Here is a 19,837-nt window from a genome sequence, read left to right on the forward strand (position 1 = left end):
GGTACCAATCAGTGTGCATCAGTCTCAGCACACAAACTGGTTATATATCCCAAGAGTCTATCATGATTAATGATGAAAGTGACCATTTATGGACGGCCTTACATGGGTGAAGTGATTTATGTGCATTATTGCTATTAGAACTCATAATACACTTCCCCACAGAAATAATGGTACAATGACCCAATTTGGTCCCCCCTCCCAAGAAAGCCCATTTAATTCTCAACATCCCTGAGATACAGTGTCATTATCATAGGACCTAATTACCAGGTTCAACACTATTCCCGTGTACAAAAAGAGACACCAGGGCAGCTGGGACTAATGTATGATTCAGGACCTACAGCAACTCCCACTATCATAGGGTCAAGGACACTCACCACCTTCCCAGCTGTACTCACTAGCTGAGCCTTGTTAGCAGAGAATCACCCCACCCCAAAGCCAGAGAAGGCAGCAGGAGCTCCAAGATGCTTCACTTGCTCCAAAATCAACCTCCCATTATTTCCTACCATAGACCCTGGGATGGAATGGAGTCTGGGGGTGGGCTGTGGTGGGGTCCCTGGCATTGGCAGTAGAGGCAAAGGGTATACCTGAAGCCTGTGAGCCAACCAGCCAGAGCTGCTGTTTCTATGTATGACAGGCGATATGAGCCCGAGCTGCTGAAAGGCCAAGTGAAGAAGGTCGTCCGAGCACTTTTCTGGAAGTGGCTTTACCTCCACATTGGGAATCTGTCTATCATACTCTTGGTTAGATAAAAGAGACACAACTAACTGGAGAACACCACTCAAGTCAGATTTTTCCAAATGGAAAAGAAAGACGTTTCAGTATGATTTTGACAGGGCTGAGTTTAGAAAAGGAAGCCTGCGCCCCCAGGGAGTGCTGCACCACGAGGACAGTCGAGCGTCTTCCGACATTCACGCCATGACCTCGGCTCAGGACGGCACAAGAGATACACAGACGCCCACGTGGGAAGTTGGGTTAGCGACTGGGAGAACAAAGCTTCCCGGTCCTGACCTTTTGCTCCGTGAGCTGGAAAGGGCAGCAGAGAAGCTGGAGGGAGGAGAGCTTCAGGCCCTGGAGAAAGAAAGACCTGGAGTTCGTTCTCACCATCGCGGAAAGACACACGCTCACCCAAGGTGGGGCTGGCCTCTCAGCTGTCTGGTCCTACTAGTAAGGAAGCTGGCATGCGGTCGTCCTGAACACAGCACTTCTCACCACCAACGGGGTGTGTGTGTGTGTGTGTGTGTGTGTGCCATTTTTTCCCTCCAAGTTCCTCAAAGGATGCTGAGAAATGCAGTCTCATTCAGTTCATGTAAAAAAATAGTTATTAACTGGCAGTGAGAGCAGTGTATGGAAGCACAGTAATGTGAGCCACAGGGGAATACTGAAATGGCCTGGAGGCTGACGGTCACCTATCCAGAGGTGGATAGTGTGTGCCTGTGCACACGTGAAGGGGTGCGGCTCACGCCTTTACAGTGATAACCTACTACGCCACGGGGGTTAAGGCCGCACGACCAGAAGTGTACTCGTGAGCTTCTGTCACCGTCACCAGGCACAGGCTACAGAACAGAGGGGGAGGCTGGAGCAGCCCCTGCCGGTGTCCCCACCCCCTCCCTGCATGGGGGACTTCCTTACTTGACTTGGAGAGTTGTTCATCCTGCGAAATACCCAGGTCATCCGACTCCCCCGACAGCTCCTTGATGAAGTTGGAAGGAAACATTCCGGTCTTTCCATTGAGAACGCCTTCCCACCATCCTTCCTCTACCTGCACAGATGCAAACAAGAAGAGAGATGCAGTGCTCAGGTTAGACACTGGGGTTCCCGGTTTTCTCTCCCATCTGTATGGTGCACAGTACAGAGGCCACACAGGGAGAGCAGAAGGACCCAAAGCTTACAAGCTAACAGGGAATGCAATCGCAGACCTTAGAGCCTTGAGACTCAGACTCAGGAAAGGGGGCTGGACCTGGGGGCCAAAAACACAAGTGGAAAGGAATTAACAATGTATTTTCACTAACCTCAGACTGAAATTTGGCATTTACTTTGGTTATCAAATGTAGGTGAAACAGTAATAGTAGAAGGACCTGTGACTCGTCACCAAACCAATCGTGGACATTTTTGTATCATGTCACAGAAGCTGTGGGTATCTCCAGATATCGCTTGCACCCATCACTACCATCAAGCGGTAGTAGTTACCACACCTGCTGGGGACCTTATTATTTAGTGTATTCATACAGAATTATTTATTAATTATAAGAAATTAAACATAGATTATCATATCAAAATCTGCTTTTAAAATAGCTTAATAGCTATTTCAATGGTTCCCTTTGTAACTGTACATTTTATTTTTTATTATTTTTTATAGATTTTATTTATTTATTCATGAGAGACACAGAGAGAGAGAGAGAGAGAGAGAGAGAGAGAGGCAGAGACACAGGCAGAGGAAGAAGCAGGCTCCTAGTAGGGAGCCCGATGAGGAACTTGATCCATGAACCCAGGATGGCTCCCCAAGCTGAAGGCAGATGCTCAACCCCTGAGCCACCCAGGTGTCCCTCCTATGTTTTATTTTATGCATTTAAAGCCATTATTTAACAAGTGACAATGGCTTCCTGGGCTACTAAACTAACTAGATGGCCTTAGGAAGACCCTTAAGAAGCCCTGTGCTAAAAACTCAATCGGGGAAGGTAGGACTCCCTGCAGGGTTCTAGATTGCCCTGAGATGAAGTACAACAGTGCAGAAGGGAGGTAGGGAGGGCAGCCAGACTGCAGTCCTCTGGGCAGGGGAGTGAGAGCTGGGTCTGGGGGAGGCAGTGATAAGGGAGAAGGCAGGTACGGATTTGAAGGCCCTCTGAGCTGGTCTTGAGTTCCCAATTAGCTGGGACGAGCAAGAGGAAGATAAAAAGTCATCCCGAGATTTTGTGATGGAGCCACTAACAGAACAGCAGAAGTCAGAAGTCAGAACAGCGAAGTGGCTCCTTGAAGGAAAATAACAGGACATTCTGAGAACAAGCAAGTATTAAGTTACTCACATGGTGCAAAAGGACTGAAAGAGACTCTGAACCTTTGGGATTTTTTTTTAACATCCACACAAACTGATAAATACAATTTAACAGCTAAAACAAAACAAAAAAGATAAAGAATATTAAAGTCAAAAGACCAGTTCAAATCCTACTGAAGCTCAGCAGTTATATGACCTCATTCAAATTTCCTACCAAACTGAATCCTGGTTCCTTTCTATACAATAGGGATAATGAATACACTCCATCAGTGTTCGAGACAGATATATTATGATTCTACACTAGGGGCTAGGGACACAGAACTGTCCAGGACATGGCTCCCCCCACCCAAGCAGCTGACAATCTACCAAAGTAGAAGGGCTGGTGGTCGAAAGAGTGGAGAGAACATGTGTGACTAAAAACTCACAATGGAGGCACCTGGGTGGTTCAGTGGTTGAGTATCTGCCTTTGGCTCAGGTCGTGATCCCAGGGTCCTGGGATCAAGTCCCACATTAGGCTCCCCACAGGGAGCCTGCTTCTCCCTCTGCCTATGTCTCTGCCTCTCTCTGTGTGTCTCTCATGAATAAATACATAAAAATCTTTAAAAAAAGAATACTTGCAATGGGAGGTAGAGAGGCAGGGAAATGCCATGACTCAGCACAAACCTAACTTGTTACACAAAGCCAAGCTCCCCCAAATCTGGGATGCTACAGGAAGGCTCAGAGAAAAAAAAAGAAATCAAAATTAAGGTTGGCCTTGAAGAGGAGAATGGGAGATGTATCTAAGTTAGGGAAGGAGGTGTGTGAGACACTCCAGAAAGGGGAAGCTGACAGAACCTGTGGAATGGAGACCACTAGAATGCTGTTTGGAGGCTTCGTGAGGGAACTCAGGGGATACAGGCTTGCAGAGTGGTGATTATATCTGCATGATCACAGAATCTTCGGGAAAGAATCCAGACATCCAGGCACAACTGTCCCAGTGACTATTCAATACCACACTGTGGCATTTAACAGCATCTCAGTTGAAACCATTCCATGTTTCTATGCCAACTCAACTGATATGTGTTATTCTTTCAAGGAGCTTTTTATAGGATTAGGATGGTTGGGAAAATTCGCCATGAGCCTGAATAGAAATAGTCACTGGATTTGTGGTGGGGGGATCCTTTGTGCTTGTCCTGAATAAGGAACCATAAAATGACCTTCTTTCTCCCAGAATCACAGGGCAGGAGGGAAAAGCCAAGGGCATGGACCACAAATGAGCAGTCCCTAGCATAATCCCCGACAGTGTGGGGCAGCTGGGCCAATTCCACTTGATTCAGTTTGACAGTATCTAAAACATTCCTGTTCCCAAATAAGTGGCTCCAGCCTGAGATCCCTGAAGGAAGTACTCCTGATGTGTGGGATTGGTTAGCTGCCTGCTGGGAAAACAGGGGTGTCTTTACCTCACCACACCCCCAGATGCCTGTATCAATGTCACAGCACAGTCTGAGAGGAGTGGCCAACAGGGAAACAGCACAGGTCTATCATTAGCCACACTGTAAGTGGAGGGGCAGGCAGTAAAACCACGGCTCATTGCCTGGGAGGTACATTTCCCATTACAGGCGCCCTGGCAGTGGCAGGGTGTCTGGCCCCTGTGCCAGTGAGAACTGTTCAGTACTATTTTTTCCTATAGCTGGCTGCTTTAGTTGTAAGATTCAGGCTGAGAAAAAAGATCCTTACCCTCCCACTATCCCTCTTCACCAATATTCTAGAGTTCCACTTCCAGTATTAAGATGAGGGCATTGAAGCCCAGAGCAAATACATTCATTCATTCATTCATTCATTCATTCATTCATTCAAAGAGTAAAGCATAGTACCTCACACTCTGAATTAAGTATGAAGAGCAGGGAGATCCTTAGGGGAAACCCTCCATGGGGATCTCTGAAGCCCTGACTCCGCCACAGAAGGATCTGCCCCGCTGTGAGGAGCAAAGGGGACCAAGAGACAGGACAACTTTAGCCACTGTTCTTCATTAAGGACCACCAAGCCCAGGTCTATGTGTCCTCCCTATTCGACCAACATTTATTGAGCACCTGTCCTGCAGTGCTCTAGGACTTGGGAGCAGATTCACTGGTGAACAAAACAGAGAAAGACTGCTTGAGAAGCTCCTGCAACAAAGGAACATACAGAGCCTGCTTAGAAATCAAGCTTGCTTATGTTTGTTTCTATATTTAAAAGAGAGAAAGCAATGTGTCTCTTTGTAATAAACTGTAGATTATGGATGTTAGCAAGGGCTTAGCATTTCTGCTCCAAGGAGAGTAAGAAAGGGGAAGCGATATCCACCTTCTCCCCCACCAGCACACATTCCTCTACAGCCTGCCGCAGACCAGGCCTCTAGGCTGAGAACAGCCCCCACCCTGCACCCCTGGGCCCAACTCAGCCAGCTCTGGAGCCCAGGGCTCCATCCTGAGAGAGAACCCTATCTTCAGCCCAGAGCTGGGAATAGGTACCTTACACCTGGCAGTGTTTGAGAAAGAATGACACAGTAAAAGCACTTCAACAGTTTGTGGCGGGGAGGAGGCTGCAGTTCCCGTGTCTTCACAATCGCCAGCATCTAAGTGAGTTCATGGCCCAAGAAGCTCATCTCTAGCTATTTAGCCCTGTTGGAAGTTGAGTAAGCAGCAGGGTGAATTTCTACACTTCCATCCACCCAATTTTATACACATTAGATACATTTGTAAGGCACTACAGAAAGGATGCCTGTGGATGCAAAGATGACTATGCTGAGGTACATAGCTATTTGGAATAGTTTCGACATCAGAGTTGAGGTTTTACCTGTTAACTGTACTGAGAAATGCAACAACAGCTTTACCAAATCTAAAGTCTACCTCAAGGTGTGAGTAGCAGGACAGAAAAACCCATTTAAGGGCTGTTATAGCTTTCTATGTGCAATTAACCCTTTGTAGCCCAAACCTCAGTCAGAAGCACACTGTGTGTGTGGGGGGGAATGTATTGGAGGGGGGAGAGTTGTGAGGGAAGCATGGTGGGGGGAGGCACATGGCGAAATGAGGTCAGCTTCATTGTTCCCAGAGCTGTTTTACCACTCTTTCCAGAAAGGACAATGGAAAAGTCAAGCTTTAAGGAAAGGCCTACACCTTAACATTACTAAAAATTTCCTCAAAATTTTTTCAGACTTCATAGGTTCTATTTCTAGGAATTTAACCATTTTCTCTAGGCGGTCCAATTTGTTGGTGGATAATTGCTCACAGTAGTCTCTTTCGATCCTCTGTAATTCTGTGTTGTCATTTGTAACCTCTCCTCTTTTCTGATTTTATTTATTTGAGTCCCCTTTTTTGTCTTGGCGAGGCTAGTTAAAGATCTATTTTATCTTTTCGGAAGACCAACTCTTAGTTTCACTGATCTTTTCTATTATCTTTTTAGACTAGATTTTATTTACTCACTCTCTAATCTTGGTTATTTCCTTCCTTCTACCAATCCTGTACTTCATTTTTTCTTTTTTAAGTTCCTTGAGAGTATTACACTAAGTGAAATAAGACTGGTGGTTGCCAGAGGCAGGGGCTGGGTGTAGGTGAAGTAGGTGAAGGTGGTCAAAAGGTACAAAATTCTAGCTCTAAGATAAATAAATCCCAGGGATATAATGTGTAGTATGATGACTACAGTTAACAGTGGTGTATCATATATTTGAAAGCTAGTAAGAGAGTAGACCTTAAAAAAAATTCTAACTATGTGCGATGATGGATGGTAATTAAACCCATTGCTGTAATCAGATCACACTATATACATGTATCAATTATGCTGTATGCCTAAAACTAATACCATGTTTTATGTAAATTATAGATCGAAAAAAAATTATTCAGAAATAATTAAATGAGAATTTCCAACCAGCCTTTTCTTCTTTGAGAGGTAAGGGAACGTATTTTGAAAATTTTTAGAACACCAGAGAAATACTTAGTTTTTTAAAGTTTTTAAAATTGAGGCATAATTCATATAATGCACACATCTTAACAGTACAAGTCAGTCAGTTTTCACATAAGCACCCATGTAACCCACACCTCCATCAATGTACAGAAAACTGCCATCACTCCAGAAAATTCCCTGTACTCCTTCCTAGTCAATCTACCTCCTCAGGTAACCACTCATCTGATTTCTATCGCCTATGATTTATTTCACCTTTTCTAGAACTTCATGTAAATGTTCTAACACATAGTTTTTCCTTTTGAATATTGCCGGAAAAATACAATTTTTTTCTAGAAAACATCTTTTTCTATTAGTGGAATTGGTGAAAAAATGTTTTTAAGGGAACCACTCCCTGAAGGCATGAACACTTACATTATTTTCCATTTTAGTTGCTTTAAATAACCATCCCTGTTGATTTTGGGACATGAAAGCTGGTTGTGCTAAAGAGAGACAAGTGTTATCTAGGTCCTATATGCCTGGGCCAATATTTTCCCCCAACTCCTGTGTACTTCATTGTCTGATTACCTCTTTCCGGCAAGGCCACAACATTCCACAGACATGGGAAAGTGATTTTTTATTCCCTCATTATTCTGAGAATAAGCCTATTCCACATGAAAGAGGCCCCTCAAAAGGAAAATTTGCAGAGTAATTCAAAGGGAAATTACTGAAGAAAACATATACAATTTCTATTTAAGATGTTAGCAAACTCTGCCCAACGAGACAGAGCTACATGCATGATTTGCCTCACAGTGGAAAGGGTTTTTGGTAGAACTTTTCTAGACATCCTTCAGCAACACAGACAGTCCTGTCCTTCAAAATAGCTACAGGTTAATCTACAGGTCCCCAAATTGCAAAATGACTACGCGAAGGCCTTACTGTCATTCCAACTTGAAAATATGAACAAAGAGTAAATCAAACCATCAAGATAACCTCTTTCTGATGAATCAAGATCCTGAAGCTTTGTCCCATCACTATTCCCAGGTGAGAAAATTGTCTACAGGGATGTGTTAATCTTAGAAAACCTGTCTGTAAGGAATCTTCCAATGGGGGTATTCCTTTAAAGTTCAGTGTGGGAGGCACCGCCACTTAGCTCATCAGCATGTTGTTGCCTGGCCAGCTTCTGCTTCCTTTACTCCACACCTGCCCTGGAAGCTTCCCAGGTCATCCCTGACTCCAGAGCAAGGCTGTACTAACACCCTGTCCTCACCACTCCAGATGAGCCCAGCGCCTTACACAATACACCCTGTGCTTGCTGAAATGATCAAAATACTTCTCACCTTCCAGGTGCCTGAGGTTGAACCTCCTCCTGTTCTAAGAAGCATCTTCTTCACCCTCAGGGAGGGCCTTTGTTTTAAAATTCCTTCCTCCTTTGTCAAGGCCAGCGTTTCCCACTCTTATCCCATCTTGGGTTATTCATTAGCTTCTTAGCTGTGCAAATCTTAAGCTCCTTGACTATACCGAACATGTTTCAAAGCAAAGATTCTGTTCAATAAATCTCTCAATCTCCACGAACACAGCTTTTGCCACAGAGAGATATTTGAAAAATCCCATGGCTATGCAAATCTCTTACAAATAGATTTTAACTTGCAAATATGTTGCTTTTATACAGTTGTAGTCTATTTTGTGTGCTGATGATTCTAATCTAATCACTTTTTCTTCTAATCATGGCTGCCCTCTCCTTAACATGCTCTCTCACCTGTGCACATTACATCATCAGACGTGTCCACCTGAAGTTTTTTTGAAGAAATGACTGTAGAGCAGCCTCAGTTCTTTGGATTATCACATTCTAATAAACAAATTTTTATATTAATGCTATCTCCTTTTTTTCTGAAAAGATAAGAAATGCTTCTACAGTAAGGGGTGCCTTGATGGGTAAGAATTTGGGTATGCTTGGATCCCCTATTAATTAATCACCTTTTATTTTTTTAATTAATTAATCAGCTTTTAAATGACCTTGACTTCTCTCAGGCAAGCATAAAACAAAGGGCATCTTTATTCATATGCAAGTCTTTGAAGTTCTTAGACCAAGAATAAAATGAGGAATACCTGCTATTTTGGGTCCCTGGACCCAGTTTCAATGTGTGTGGGGAGGGGGTGAGAGAAGTTTCCCCACACCAACAAGCAATTCTTCAGACATCAGTTGAGTGTCCTACCACTTAACTCAATTCTGACATTATCTACCCAGAGACAGCTCCATATCCCACAGGTTAAGAGCTCAGTCCTACAGGACTGCTCTGTTCCCCACCCCCTACTTTAGCACCAATTGCAAGCCCAGGTTGTCACCCATACTTCTGATCAACTGGCTATAAATCAGAGGTTTCCATGATCCCCTCCTTGGGTTCAATTAATTTCCCAGAGTGGCTCACAGAACTCAGAGAAACATTTTACTTACCAGATCATTGACTTATTAGAAAAGGATATGATTCAGGAATAGTCCGATGGAAGAGATGCACAGGTCAAGGCACGGGGAAAGGGCGTGGAGCTTCCAGACCCTCTCCAGGCACCACTCTCCACGCACCTCCACATGTTCACCAACCCAGAAGCTCTCTGAATCCTGTCCTTTGGGGTTTCTACGGAGGCTTCATTACATAGGCATGGTTGATTAAATCACTGGCCACTGGCAACTGATTTGACCTCCAGCACCCACCCTCCCCAAGGTCAGTGGGAGGGACTGAAATGTCCAACCCCCTAATCTACTGTTGGCTCCACTGGCAGTGGGGGGCTCCTTTGCTTAGGTGTTTCAAAGGTTACCCCCATTAACATAACAAAAGACCCCTCTATCACTCTTTTAGGAAAGCCCAAGAGTTTTAGGAGCTCAGTGCCAGAAATGGGCCAGAGACCAGATTATATATAGTTCTCATTATAATTCACAATATGATAACTGTCCATCCGTACCCACAAATGTTGTCTGATTAAGTTAAAGTTCTGAAGAATTTCAACAACCCATTTAACTCGAGCTGAGAGAACCAAACCCACTGTTTTGGGTGAGAGATGATGCCTAAGTTTCTTGAAAGTACAAGTTACCATCTTTGCAAACTCTAAGGCCAGGTCAGGCTTTAAATCTGAAATTAAGACCATTGGTCTCCAGCGAGCCTGACTAGGGACCACTGAAAAATACCGCAAAAACAAACCACAAGGAACAAATAAAAGCTAGAATCTCTGAATATTCCTTGGGTCATCACAGAGAGAGACTGGCTGACACCAAGGTCATCCCAACACAAGAAGAAAAGTAGCTCCTTTCCCAGGCTCTAGGTAACACAGACAGGGAAGCGAAGAGGTTTCAATGCCCTTTTCAAAAAAAAAAAAAAAAATAGGCCAACAAGCCAAGTTTGAAACTCCAGAGGCCTTCAAATGCCATTTCTCCTGACGAGCTTGTCTATATGCCATCTCTGGCCTTATAATTAGAATTCCGTCTGCACTGATCAGTCTTTTCCACTCTGGACAAAAGTGGCACAAGTGTATATTTACAGTGATTTCTTTAAAAAAAATCTAAGAACTCGGTCTGCAATTTTTTCTTTCAAACCGGTAGCCTGGTTCCTTTAGGTTTGCAAATATGAACCTAATGATGAGAGTAGAGGCACTATCTCTAGCCAGTAGGCAGAAGCATGCTAAATGCTGTTTAGAGGAAGGTAACTTTGCCAGGTGCCCTGAGCCCAGACAGCCTTGCATTCCCCATTCCTTCTCTGAGCCATCTGCATGGGCCCCTCTGGGGTGAGCTCTCCGGGCTAGCAGCCAATTCAGGCCAGATAAGGGTTGGGCTATGTCTACCCAAACCCACGTAAGCCCACTGCTCTGTTAGACCACCATGTGGTCACAGAGCTCAAAAAATATGTAAGTGTGAAGAGAAAGTCAGTGGTGAGAAAGGATAATGGTGAACGAGGTGAAAGTTAAAAAAAAAAAGGAAAAAAAACCTGCTGCCAAATTAGGTGTGGATGAGACAACCAGAAGACACTGGGGGCAGTGGACCGTAGAACTTTATTTAGAAGGAATGAGTACTCTGATTGCTTCCCTTGTGTTGTTGTCAATCCATTTTTTTAAAAAGTGATGGAAATCATGAAGGAGGCAACATGGAGGCAGAGAGGACATAACTCAAACCAGCAAACCTGCATTTAAGAAGAACACCTTGACTCTATGAACTTATGGTGACAAACGGCAAATGAATGCACATTTTCATATTTTATGGCAAAATTAAATAGGATATATATTATCTTTTTTTAGGATACATAGTATCTTAATAAAATTGTCTTAATTATGGGATCCCTGGGTGGCGCAGCGGTTTGGCGCCTGCCTTCGGCCCAGGGCGCGATCCTGGAGACCCGGGATCGAATCCCACATCGGGCTCCCGGTGCATGGAGCCTGCTTCTCCCTCCGCCTGTGTCTCTGCCTCTCTCTCTCTCTCTGTGACTATCATAAATAAATAAAAATTTAAAAAAAAATTGTCTTAATTAAATAAGATATATATCTAATTAAATTAATATATACAAAATATCATGCTTTACGATTCTTTTTTTTTATTCTAAGATTTTTTATTTATCCATTCATAGAGACACAGACAGAGAGAGAGGGGCAGAGGCGCAGGCAGAGGGAGAAGCAGGCTCCACTCAGGGAGCCTGACGTGGGACTCGATCCAGGGTCTCCAGGATCAAACCCCAGGCCGCAGGCGGCGCCAAACCGCTGCACCACCGGGGCTGCCCTACGATTGATTCTCTATTTGATTCAACCTTTTTCAACAAACCAGTCCATACCCCCAAAATCCTCTGAAGAGTTGTCTGGGGTTTTTTACTCCTTTAGGGAAAGGGGTGTGTGTGCATTTGTGTGGGTGTATAGCTTTGGAATACTGTAGGATCAATCTATTAATCACTCAATAAAAATATAACATATTTATACACACATACACAACATCACCTATTATACTTTTATTGCCCGATAGACTGATTGGTTTCATAGTCTTGCAAAGCTAATACTATGGTCTTACCTCAATCTGTCCCTATGACTGAAGAGTTTTTATTGATTTGGGATGTTAATTAATTTCCAGTGGAATGAGAAAATATCCACTGGCATTTATAGATCCATTATAAAAAGGCATATTTTACATTATAGCCAAGTATCTGCAATATTACAAGTAAATTGCCATAATGGGAAAATTCATTTTTTGATAATGTAATTTTTTAATATGGTTTAAAAGGCCAACCTTTACATTTTGTTTTACATAAATATCTGAGGCTACATATCTTTCCTTTTTCCTCTGTGAAGCAAGCCCATCATGAAATCTAGCATGGAACTGGTGGTGAGTGAACAGGACGCTGGTCCTGCAGGTGGCAGGGACATCCTACATCATCACTGAGAGAAGAATAATACCTGCAATCCCTCCTCTCCTTCAGCGATCCATGCCTGCTTTCTCTACAGCCAACAGGCAGGCAAGGGCAGGCACTATCTCCCAGAAATGTGTTAATAATCTTCCTTATTTTGATTTGTATTACATAAAACATTATTACAACATTAAAGGAAAAACTGTCTTCTGTGACACAACCAGTTTTCATTCTTGTTCCCTTTCAGTCTTTAATCACATGTGTGGAGATATATTTTACATGGCTATGTCCTAATGTATGCATTTTTGTGTCCTGATCGTTCATTTATTTTGCAAAAAAAAATCTTTTCAGACTTCCATTTATTCATTTACTTATTCAGCAAGCATTTATTAAAGTACATACTAGGTTTCAGGCACTCTTTCAGGTACCACGTATGTAAAGATAGATCAAGACAAGATCCCGCTGTTGAAAAGCTCTCAGGTTAACAGAATTTAACAGAAAATTACCTTGCACATTATTGTAATAAATATAGATTTAAAGACCTCTGGGTTTACCATCTTAATGTCTTCACGATCTTCTAGCTGGATAATATCGCTTAATTCACATAATTATTCTCTCTCTTGATTATTTTTCATTATCACAAGCAATTAACTCAATTCACATATTCTTTTTCTGTTAACCATTTTCTTTGGATAAATTCCTGGGAGTGAGCTTACTGGCTCACAGGATGTTAATTCAGATTTGTACAGCTCTTGCCATACCCTGCTAAATAGCTGCATATTATATCATAAAGATAAACAAAGTTACCACTTCTCGGTATTACCAACAGTCTTACCACAAAATGTTTTCTTACGATTCTCAAAAGCAGGAGCCGTTATCCTCTTAATTTACATTTATTTAATTAATAGCAGTGTGGAACATTTCTTCATGGTAAAGGTTTTTCTTTCTCTTTGTGGGACTTGTATTTATGACAGATTTATCTACCACTTATCATTGTTACAGTATCTTCCTAATATATTTTCATATGTGATATATATAATAACTTTTCATGATTTATTGCAAAATGTTTATTTGTTGTTCTCTGAGTTTGTTTTTTTTGTTATTGTTTTGGGGTTTTTTTTAGCTAAACTTGCTTCAAATTATACCAAAATTTTAACTTTTTTAAAAAAAAATTATTAGTCATACTGTTTATTATTCCCTTTGGAATTTCTCCCACGGATTCAGTCTTAAGAAATTTGTCCTTCTGGGAAGCCTGAGTCGCTCAGCAGTTGAATGTCTGCCTTCGGCTCAGGGCATGATCCCAGGATCTGGATTGAGTCCCAAATCGGGCTCCCTGCGAGGAGCTTGCTTCTCCTTCTGCCTGTGTCTCTGCCTCTCTCTCTCTGTGTCTCTCATGAATAAATAAATAAAATCTTTAAAAAAAAAAAAAAAGAAATTTGTCCTTCTACCCCTGGCATAAATGTTCTACACTGTTGTCTGTTCATGTTTCATTTATTCAACTTTCAACAAATGTCTCCTATGTGTCCTGCTTGGCAACAGGGATAAAAAAAATGATGAATGAGGGGTGTTTATGTGGCTCAGTTGGTTAAGTGTCCAACTCTTGATTTTAACTCAAGTCATGATCTCAGGGTTGTAAGATCAAGCACCTAGTCAGGCTCCACTTTGGGCATGGAGCTTGCCTAAGATTCTCTCTCTCCCTCTGTCCCTCCCTCCCCACTCGCACATGTACTCTCTCTCTCTCTCTCTCAAAAAATGATGAATGAATGGCATGTCAATACAAATTCTCCAAAACTGAGAAATAGGCGATAGAGGTTACTTTGTGCCCTCCCAGTGCCAATGGGAGTCCCAATAACTGATTCTTTAGAGATACATATCTTTGTTTGACACCCTATTCACTATTTATGATTCCTTTAGTGTGGATGTTAACTGGCAGAACCAAGAGCGATGAGAATGATTCTGTTCAGATAGCAATAAAAATGAATCTTGACTGCCAGAGATGCAAGTGCCTTATTCCCTAGAAGAGACAATCTCAAAGGTTACAGTTTATTGCCCTGTAGGATACTGTGTAGTTTTACATCTGACTTAGCAATCTTTTTTTTAAAAAAAGGTTTTATTTATTTACTCATGAAAGACAGAGAGAGAGAGAGAGAGAGAGGCAGAGACATAGGCAGAGGGGAAAGCAGGCTCCCCACAGGGAGCCCATTGCGGGACTTGATCCCAGGACCCTGGGATCACGACCTGAGCCAAAGGCAGATGCTCAACCACTAAGCCACCCAGGTGCCCTGACTTAGCAATCTTAATCAAGTATTTTCCTTTTTAGTTATAAATATTTTGCTCTTCCACAATTCTCTTTGAGCCAGCCATACCATCTTGCACATCCCCTTGTTAACGGGTTAAATAAGGCTTTGACACATGCTCATTTTATGCTTGTAGGGGCATCAGGGAATCTGGTGGCTAGCATCAGCCCTGCTACTTGGACCCACATCACAGTTCACTTAATCTCCTCCTTGACTTCTAGCTTCCTTTTTATTTTTTATTTTTTGTAAACCATGGGTTTCTATAAGGTCAAATGGTACTCATGAAACCAAAGCTACCAGAGAACTGTATTTCTATAGAGAGGTACATGCGTTGAATCAGAATGAATGATCAGGTGCCAGATCTGAAGTCCAGGATTGCCCAGAGTGAGAGAGTGGAGCCTGAGAAGCCTGTGCCAGTGTGTGGGGAGCCAGGACCAAGCAGGAATAAGATAATGTGGTGTAGTGGAGAGAACAGGGTCTCCAGCCAGGTGGACCTGGCTCCAACCCTCAGCCTTAACTCTTCTAGGGTCTCTTTAGCCTCTTTTCTCATCCACAAGATGAAGTGCTTGTGATAGGCCATCCAATGGGCTCATGTGTAAAGAACCTTGTCATGCCTATCACATACCAGTCTTCTGTAAGAGTCACTTCTTTTCCTTCCCTTTGAATCCAGTGTCCCCCAGGATGAAAACCAAATTCACCCTCTAGAGATGGCTCAGGGTCACTCTGGATAGCCAGAGTCTACTAGCAATTGAAGCAGAGGAGAAAAAGCTGTGGCAGTGGACTGGAAACCCAGAAGCACCAAGCACACCATGTGAAAAAGACCATAATTTCAAATGGCCCACACCTGCTCCTCGTGGGCTTGGCAGCATTCCTCTCTGGGAATCCTTTCCTTTGAGAAGAGACTCAACCTGATAGCGTGTAAGGTCTTGTTAAGCTCTAGCATCCGCCACAGCAAGGTCAACCAGGGGTGGGTCCTGACAGCCCACAGGAGATCACCCGCCCACCCACCTGGCACACTTACCTCTCCTACCACCTCTATGATGTCGCCAACTTTCAGCTCAAGCTCATCGTCATTCTGGGGCAGGTAGCTGAATGCCACCTGGCAACGGCGCCTCCGTCGCTCGCCTGGATGGGAAAAGCAAAATATTTAGATATAGCTCTTGTCTCAAAATTAGATTTTTAAAGAGAGGCTTCCTAGGCATGCAGGCAAATTAAGCTGACTTGTCTCAAATATGCTCTCTGGGACATGGCTAGAGGCACGGCAGCCCTGGTCTCAGAGAGAGAGGCAGTAGAAAGCAGAGCAATGCTTCTTGGTCTTTTAAAAGCTGCTGGGTCAGAAAGGCATGGATATGAGAAACTGATCCGTTGGTGCAGAAGGCAAAAACCCCACCCCTGAAGCGCTGGAGCACAGTGTTGCCTTAAACGCTTTTCCACGGATGGGGCTTTGTATTTTGCTGCTGTTGACTTTTAATGAAAGCTGATGTGATGTAGAATAAAAAGAATGGTCTGCTTCTAATGCTAGCAAGGCAGAGGAAATTTTCCCCAAATGTGCAAAGGAAAAGATAAAGTAGCCTGGCCTTTTTCTTACTAATCAGCACCCTTTCAACATGCTGGAACTCAGGCCTGATAAGCAAAGGCTAGTTAGATTTCAGCCCGCCCTTGGTGCCATTTCAAATGCCCCACAGGGGTTCAACAGATCCACTTCGGTCCACTCCCTTCTGTCCCAGGGGACCCATTAGCAGGATCCCTGGCTGCTCATACAGAGCCAACCCAGGCAAATCAAGATAAAAGCCAGGACCACACTTCACTTGACCGGAGGACACTGAAGGTTCCAGCATCTCGCTCATCCTGAGGAGCCCAACTGGGAGGCCCAGGCTTAGATCTGGTTCAGGTACAGAAACAACTGTCCACACCACAGACATGCCCTGTGGGCAGAAAGAACATGCATGTGGTATATACGATAGGGTGGGGTAGGGGGACAGACGGAGAGACGGCAGTGGCGGCCCAAGCCAGGGAGAGGTGGATAGCAGAGAAGTGAGACCAGCATTGCTCCGAAGTTTGTTGCTCAAGGCTCACCACCTCATATTGTTCCCTCCTGCCACCACATGGCCTAGAAAACCAAAGCGATCAACGACCTCAAGGAAACACATTTAGAAATGCTGCCATTCTTTTTGGATACTGCCTACAGTGATTCTTTTCCTTTTCTAGTCCTTTCCCGGAGAAAGCAAATCCCTGCGGGAGTGATCCCAGGCCACACTAAGGCCCCACGCGGCATGACATCACACAAAGGGGAAGGTCTGCTACATCGGATGTGCTCACTGATCAATATGTCTCAAAAGCCTAGTTCTCTCTGTTCTATTTTTCTCTGCCTGCATCTCACTAGGGGAAGAACCGAGTCGAACAGAAGGAAGGGGGCTGAGGTTCAGAATCAATATCTTGTCTAATCACATCTCTGGTGACTATACACATACACTCCACACCTTCGTGCAAAACCACAAGCCACCTGGTCCTGAGGGAGAACAAATGCAGAGCTCCTGGGCCCTGCCAGCTGCTGACTGCACTGTCTGACGGCCAAGGGTGAGCCATGGAGGGCTCGGCTCTCCCAAGCAGTGAGGGCCCATCCCAGCTGGCTTCTCCCCAGGGTGGGACAGGCGGGGAGGGGGGATTGGGGAAGAGTGGTACTCCAGAGCAAAGAATTCCACTGTGGCTCCATGGCTTCCAATGCAACAGGAGGCAAATTCAGCAATCTGTGTTATAACAGGTACGGACTCCTCATTCTAGCACAGAAGGTCTGGACAACGAGGCAATCTCGGCACCCAGTCACTCCCTGTGACTTCCCTGCCCCCATATATATACCTCTTATTATAAATCGGTAAGAGCTTTTATTTGCTAGATGTTATATTAAAAGCAAACTCTGCACATACAAATCTGAACACAGAACAAGTAAACATGACACATCTCTGAAACCTAACACTCACAACCACAGAAGTCACCAGGCCTGACCAAAGCTATTTGAAAATAACATCTGAAGGCCCAGTGTTGGCTGAGATCATGAAACACAGTTATACGTAATTTCCTATTTTCACAAAGCCCTCTGTAAGAAACAGCATCTAACCCAATGCTACACAAATGGCAAAAGAGAGTGATGTACTCTTCAAGGATAGACTAACGCCTCAGACTCAGGACCTGGAACAGAATAATCAGATTTTTCTGGAACCAAATCTCTGCATCATATTCCTATAATGCCCTGTCTGGTATCAGGAAGAATGACACGTTTACTAGTTTCCATCTGCCAGACTAATCGATATTTCTTAAAAGCCTCTAAGAAGGTCTGCTTCACTGGTGGCATAAAGTCCAATCAAACACATCACCAACATACAGGATCAAGAAAAGTGAGCCCTGCAGTGAGGTATCCAGAGGCTGCTGAAGGTAAAGGCCACCTGACCAGACCCCAGGCAGAAACAGTTACTCCCTTTGGTGCTGGGATAGCTTGTGATCTTCTCTAAAGCACTTCTGGTATCCATCATCCAATCTCATCCTGCCAACCACGTGAGTTAGAAAGAAAAAGAGAGGAGCCAGAATGAGCAACCATTTAGCAAGTGAGAAAATCGGGGTTCCATGTCTTATTCAAGGACATCAAGCTAGTGAGCAGCAGTATCTCCTCAGCCTGAGTTCAGAGCTGTCTCCTAATGCTGGATGAACCAATTCTGTTCAAGTCTTGTCCCAGGTTCTCTGCAATCTGTATTTAACTGCTTCCTGTAACACTGGGTGACACAGCCTTAGATTTTCACCCATATTCCTGGATTGCTGCTTTGCCAGGCCTCAATTTCTGCACATCACTATTCCGATTTCTTAACAGATCTACCCAATCTAAAACCCAGTTCAAGGTGGGTGGCTGATGTCAGGAGACACTACATTTCAGCTGCCTCTGTCCAAACAAAATTTGAGGGACTTTAAGGATGTCATTTGCTGTATTTCCCCCTCCTGGCATTTCAGTGATGTTTACTAGTCAGTTTTGACCTTCCTTGAGGAGGTATATAGAAAACATTGTCATCTCCTTTTAAAAGCTGGTAAAAACTGGAGAAAAACTAGCATGACTTGCCCAAGGCCGTGGTTTAGAATCCCTGAATTTGAGCTACCACATTCACACTCAGAGCCCGGTCCACATGAACTCAAGATTTCACACATTACTTTGGGCTTTTTTTTTCTATGGGATAAACTGAGTCTTGAAAGAAAATTTAAATGCATTTGCTGATCGTGGCCAACCATACAAATCACTATTAGAACAACTAGAAAAAGGAGAGAACATATGTTTTTCCTCCTTCGTGTGACGGTCATTGCCACCATCCTTTGTCCCTGTGTGTGTCTTCTAGGCAGGACCACTTAGCTTCTAAGACATAACTACAAAAAGTAACAAACATAAGTTTTATGGATATACGTGCAAATGTGTGTGCTTACATGGTCTGCCAAAAAATGAATGGATAAGGCAGATGTCACAGGGTGTATCTGACATGTCTCTCCTTTATTGCCACACTGTATGATGGCCACAAAATGCCAGTGCCTCACCATGCATTCACAGGTGGAAACATAGGCATGGGGATGGCAAGGCAAGCATACTCCCAATTCCTGCTCTAGGGCCTCATGTATTCCTGCCCTTACATTCAGAACCAGCTTGGTTTAATAAGACAATACCAGCTAGCATTTATTGATCACTTATTGTGTCTAAATACTGAAAGTAATAGCCCTAATGGCACGAAGCTAAGCACCATGTATAGATGACCCCACTTAATTCTCATACTGAACCTCCTATTTACAAACAAGAAGAAACACCGAGATTGAGTGTTTTACCAGAGGTCTTACAGCCCCAGAGCCACTGCCTCCCATGTCTGACTGTTCTTAAGAACTCTCAGCTATGGGTCTTGAGACTAGAGAGGACTTGCTGGGCCATGTGGGATGTGGTAAAAATGTGAGACCAGGAAGTGAAAAACCACAAATCAGGAGCATTTCCTTACAGCTGCTGGATACTGAGGCTATTGCTGCTGGATATTTTAATGAGATAAAACTGGTTGGAAGGAGAGGGAATGAAGTATACTCACTCACACTCTCTAAAAATGACAGAACAGAAACTAAGAAGGGCACTATGACCCATCCTTAGAAACAGCACACTCGTCTCTATTTTAGAGCCTTCTAGGGTCTTACATGTGAAAACTTTACTAGGCCGATTCATTCAATGACCACAAAAATTTAACAATGCAGTGGTTGAAAAAGGTCTTTGGCTCAACTGAAAG

At 43.7% G+C, this 19,837-nt stretch overlaps 1 protein-coding gene across 15 annotated transcripts in view; it reads right to left on the reverse strand.

Moving 5' to 3' along the window:
* The window catches only part of SH3KBP1 (SH3 domain containing kinase binding protein 1), a 334,655-nt gene that overhangs the window by 147,499 nt on the left and 167,319 nt on the right, over positions 1–19,837 (reverse strand). For 10 of the 15 annotated variants that reach the window (XM_025997485.2, XM_025997483.2, XM_025997484.2 and 7 more), the window contains 2 exons: positions 15,571–15,674; positions 1,630–1,759 (listed from right to left, as the gene is read on the reverse strand). In XM_025997485.2, the coding sequence (XP_025853270.1) occupies positions 1,630–1,759; positions 15,571–15,674 (234 nt within the window). Of the gene's footprint in view, positions 1–1,008; positions 1,069–1,629; positions 1,760–15,570; positions 15,675–19,837 lie in introns of all 15 variants that reach the window. The other 5 variants (XM_025997482.2, XM_025997479.2, XM_072744009.1 and 2 more) reach the window with 1 other exon arrangement.

Source organism: Vulpes vulpes, chromosome X (genome assembly GCF_048418805.1).
Source record: "Vulpes vulpes isolate BD-2025 chromosome X, VulVul3, whole genome shotgun sequence".
In the NCBI taxonomy this organism is placed as follows: domain Eukaryota; kingdom Metazoa; phylum Chordata; class Mammalia; order Carnivora; family Canidae; genus Vulpes; species Vulpes vulpes.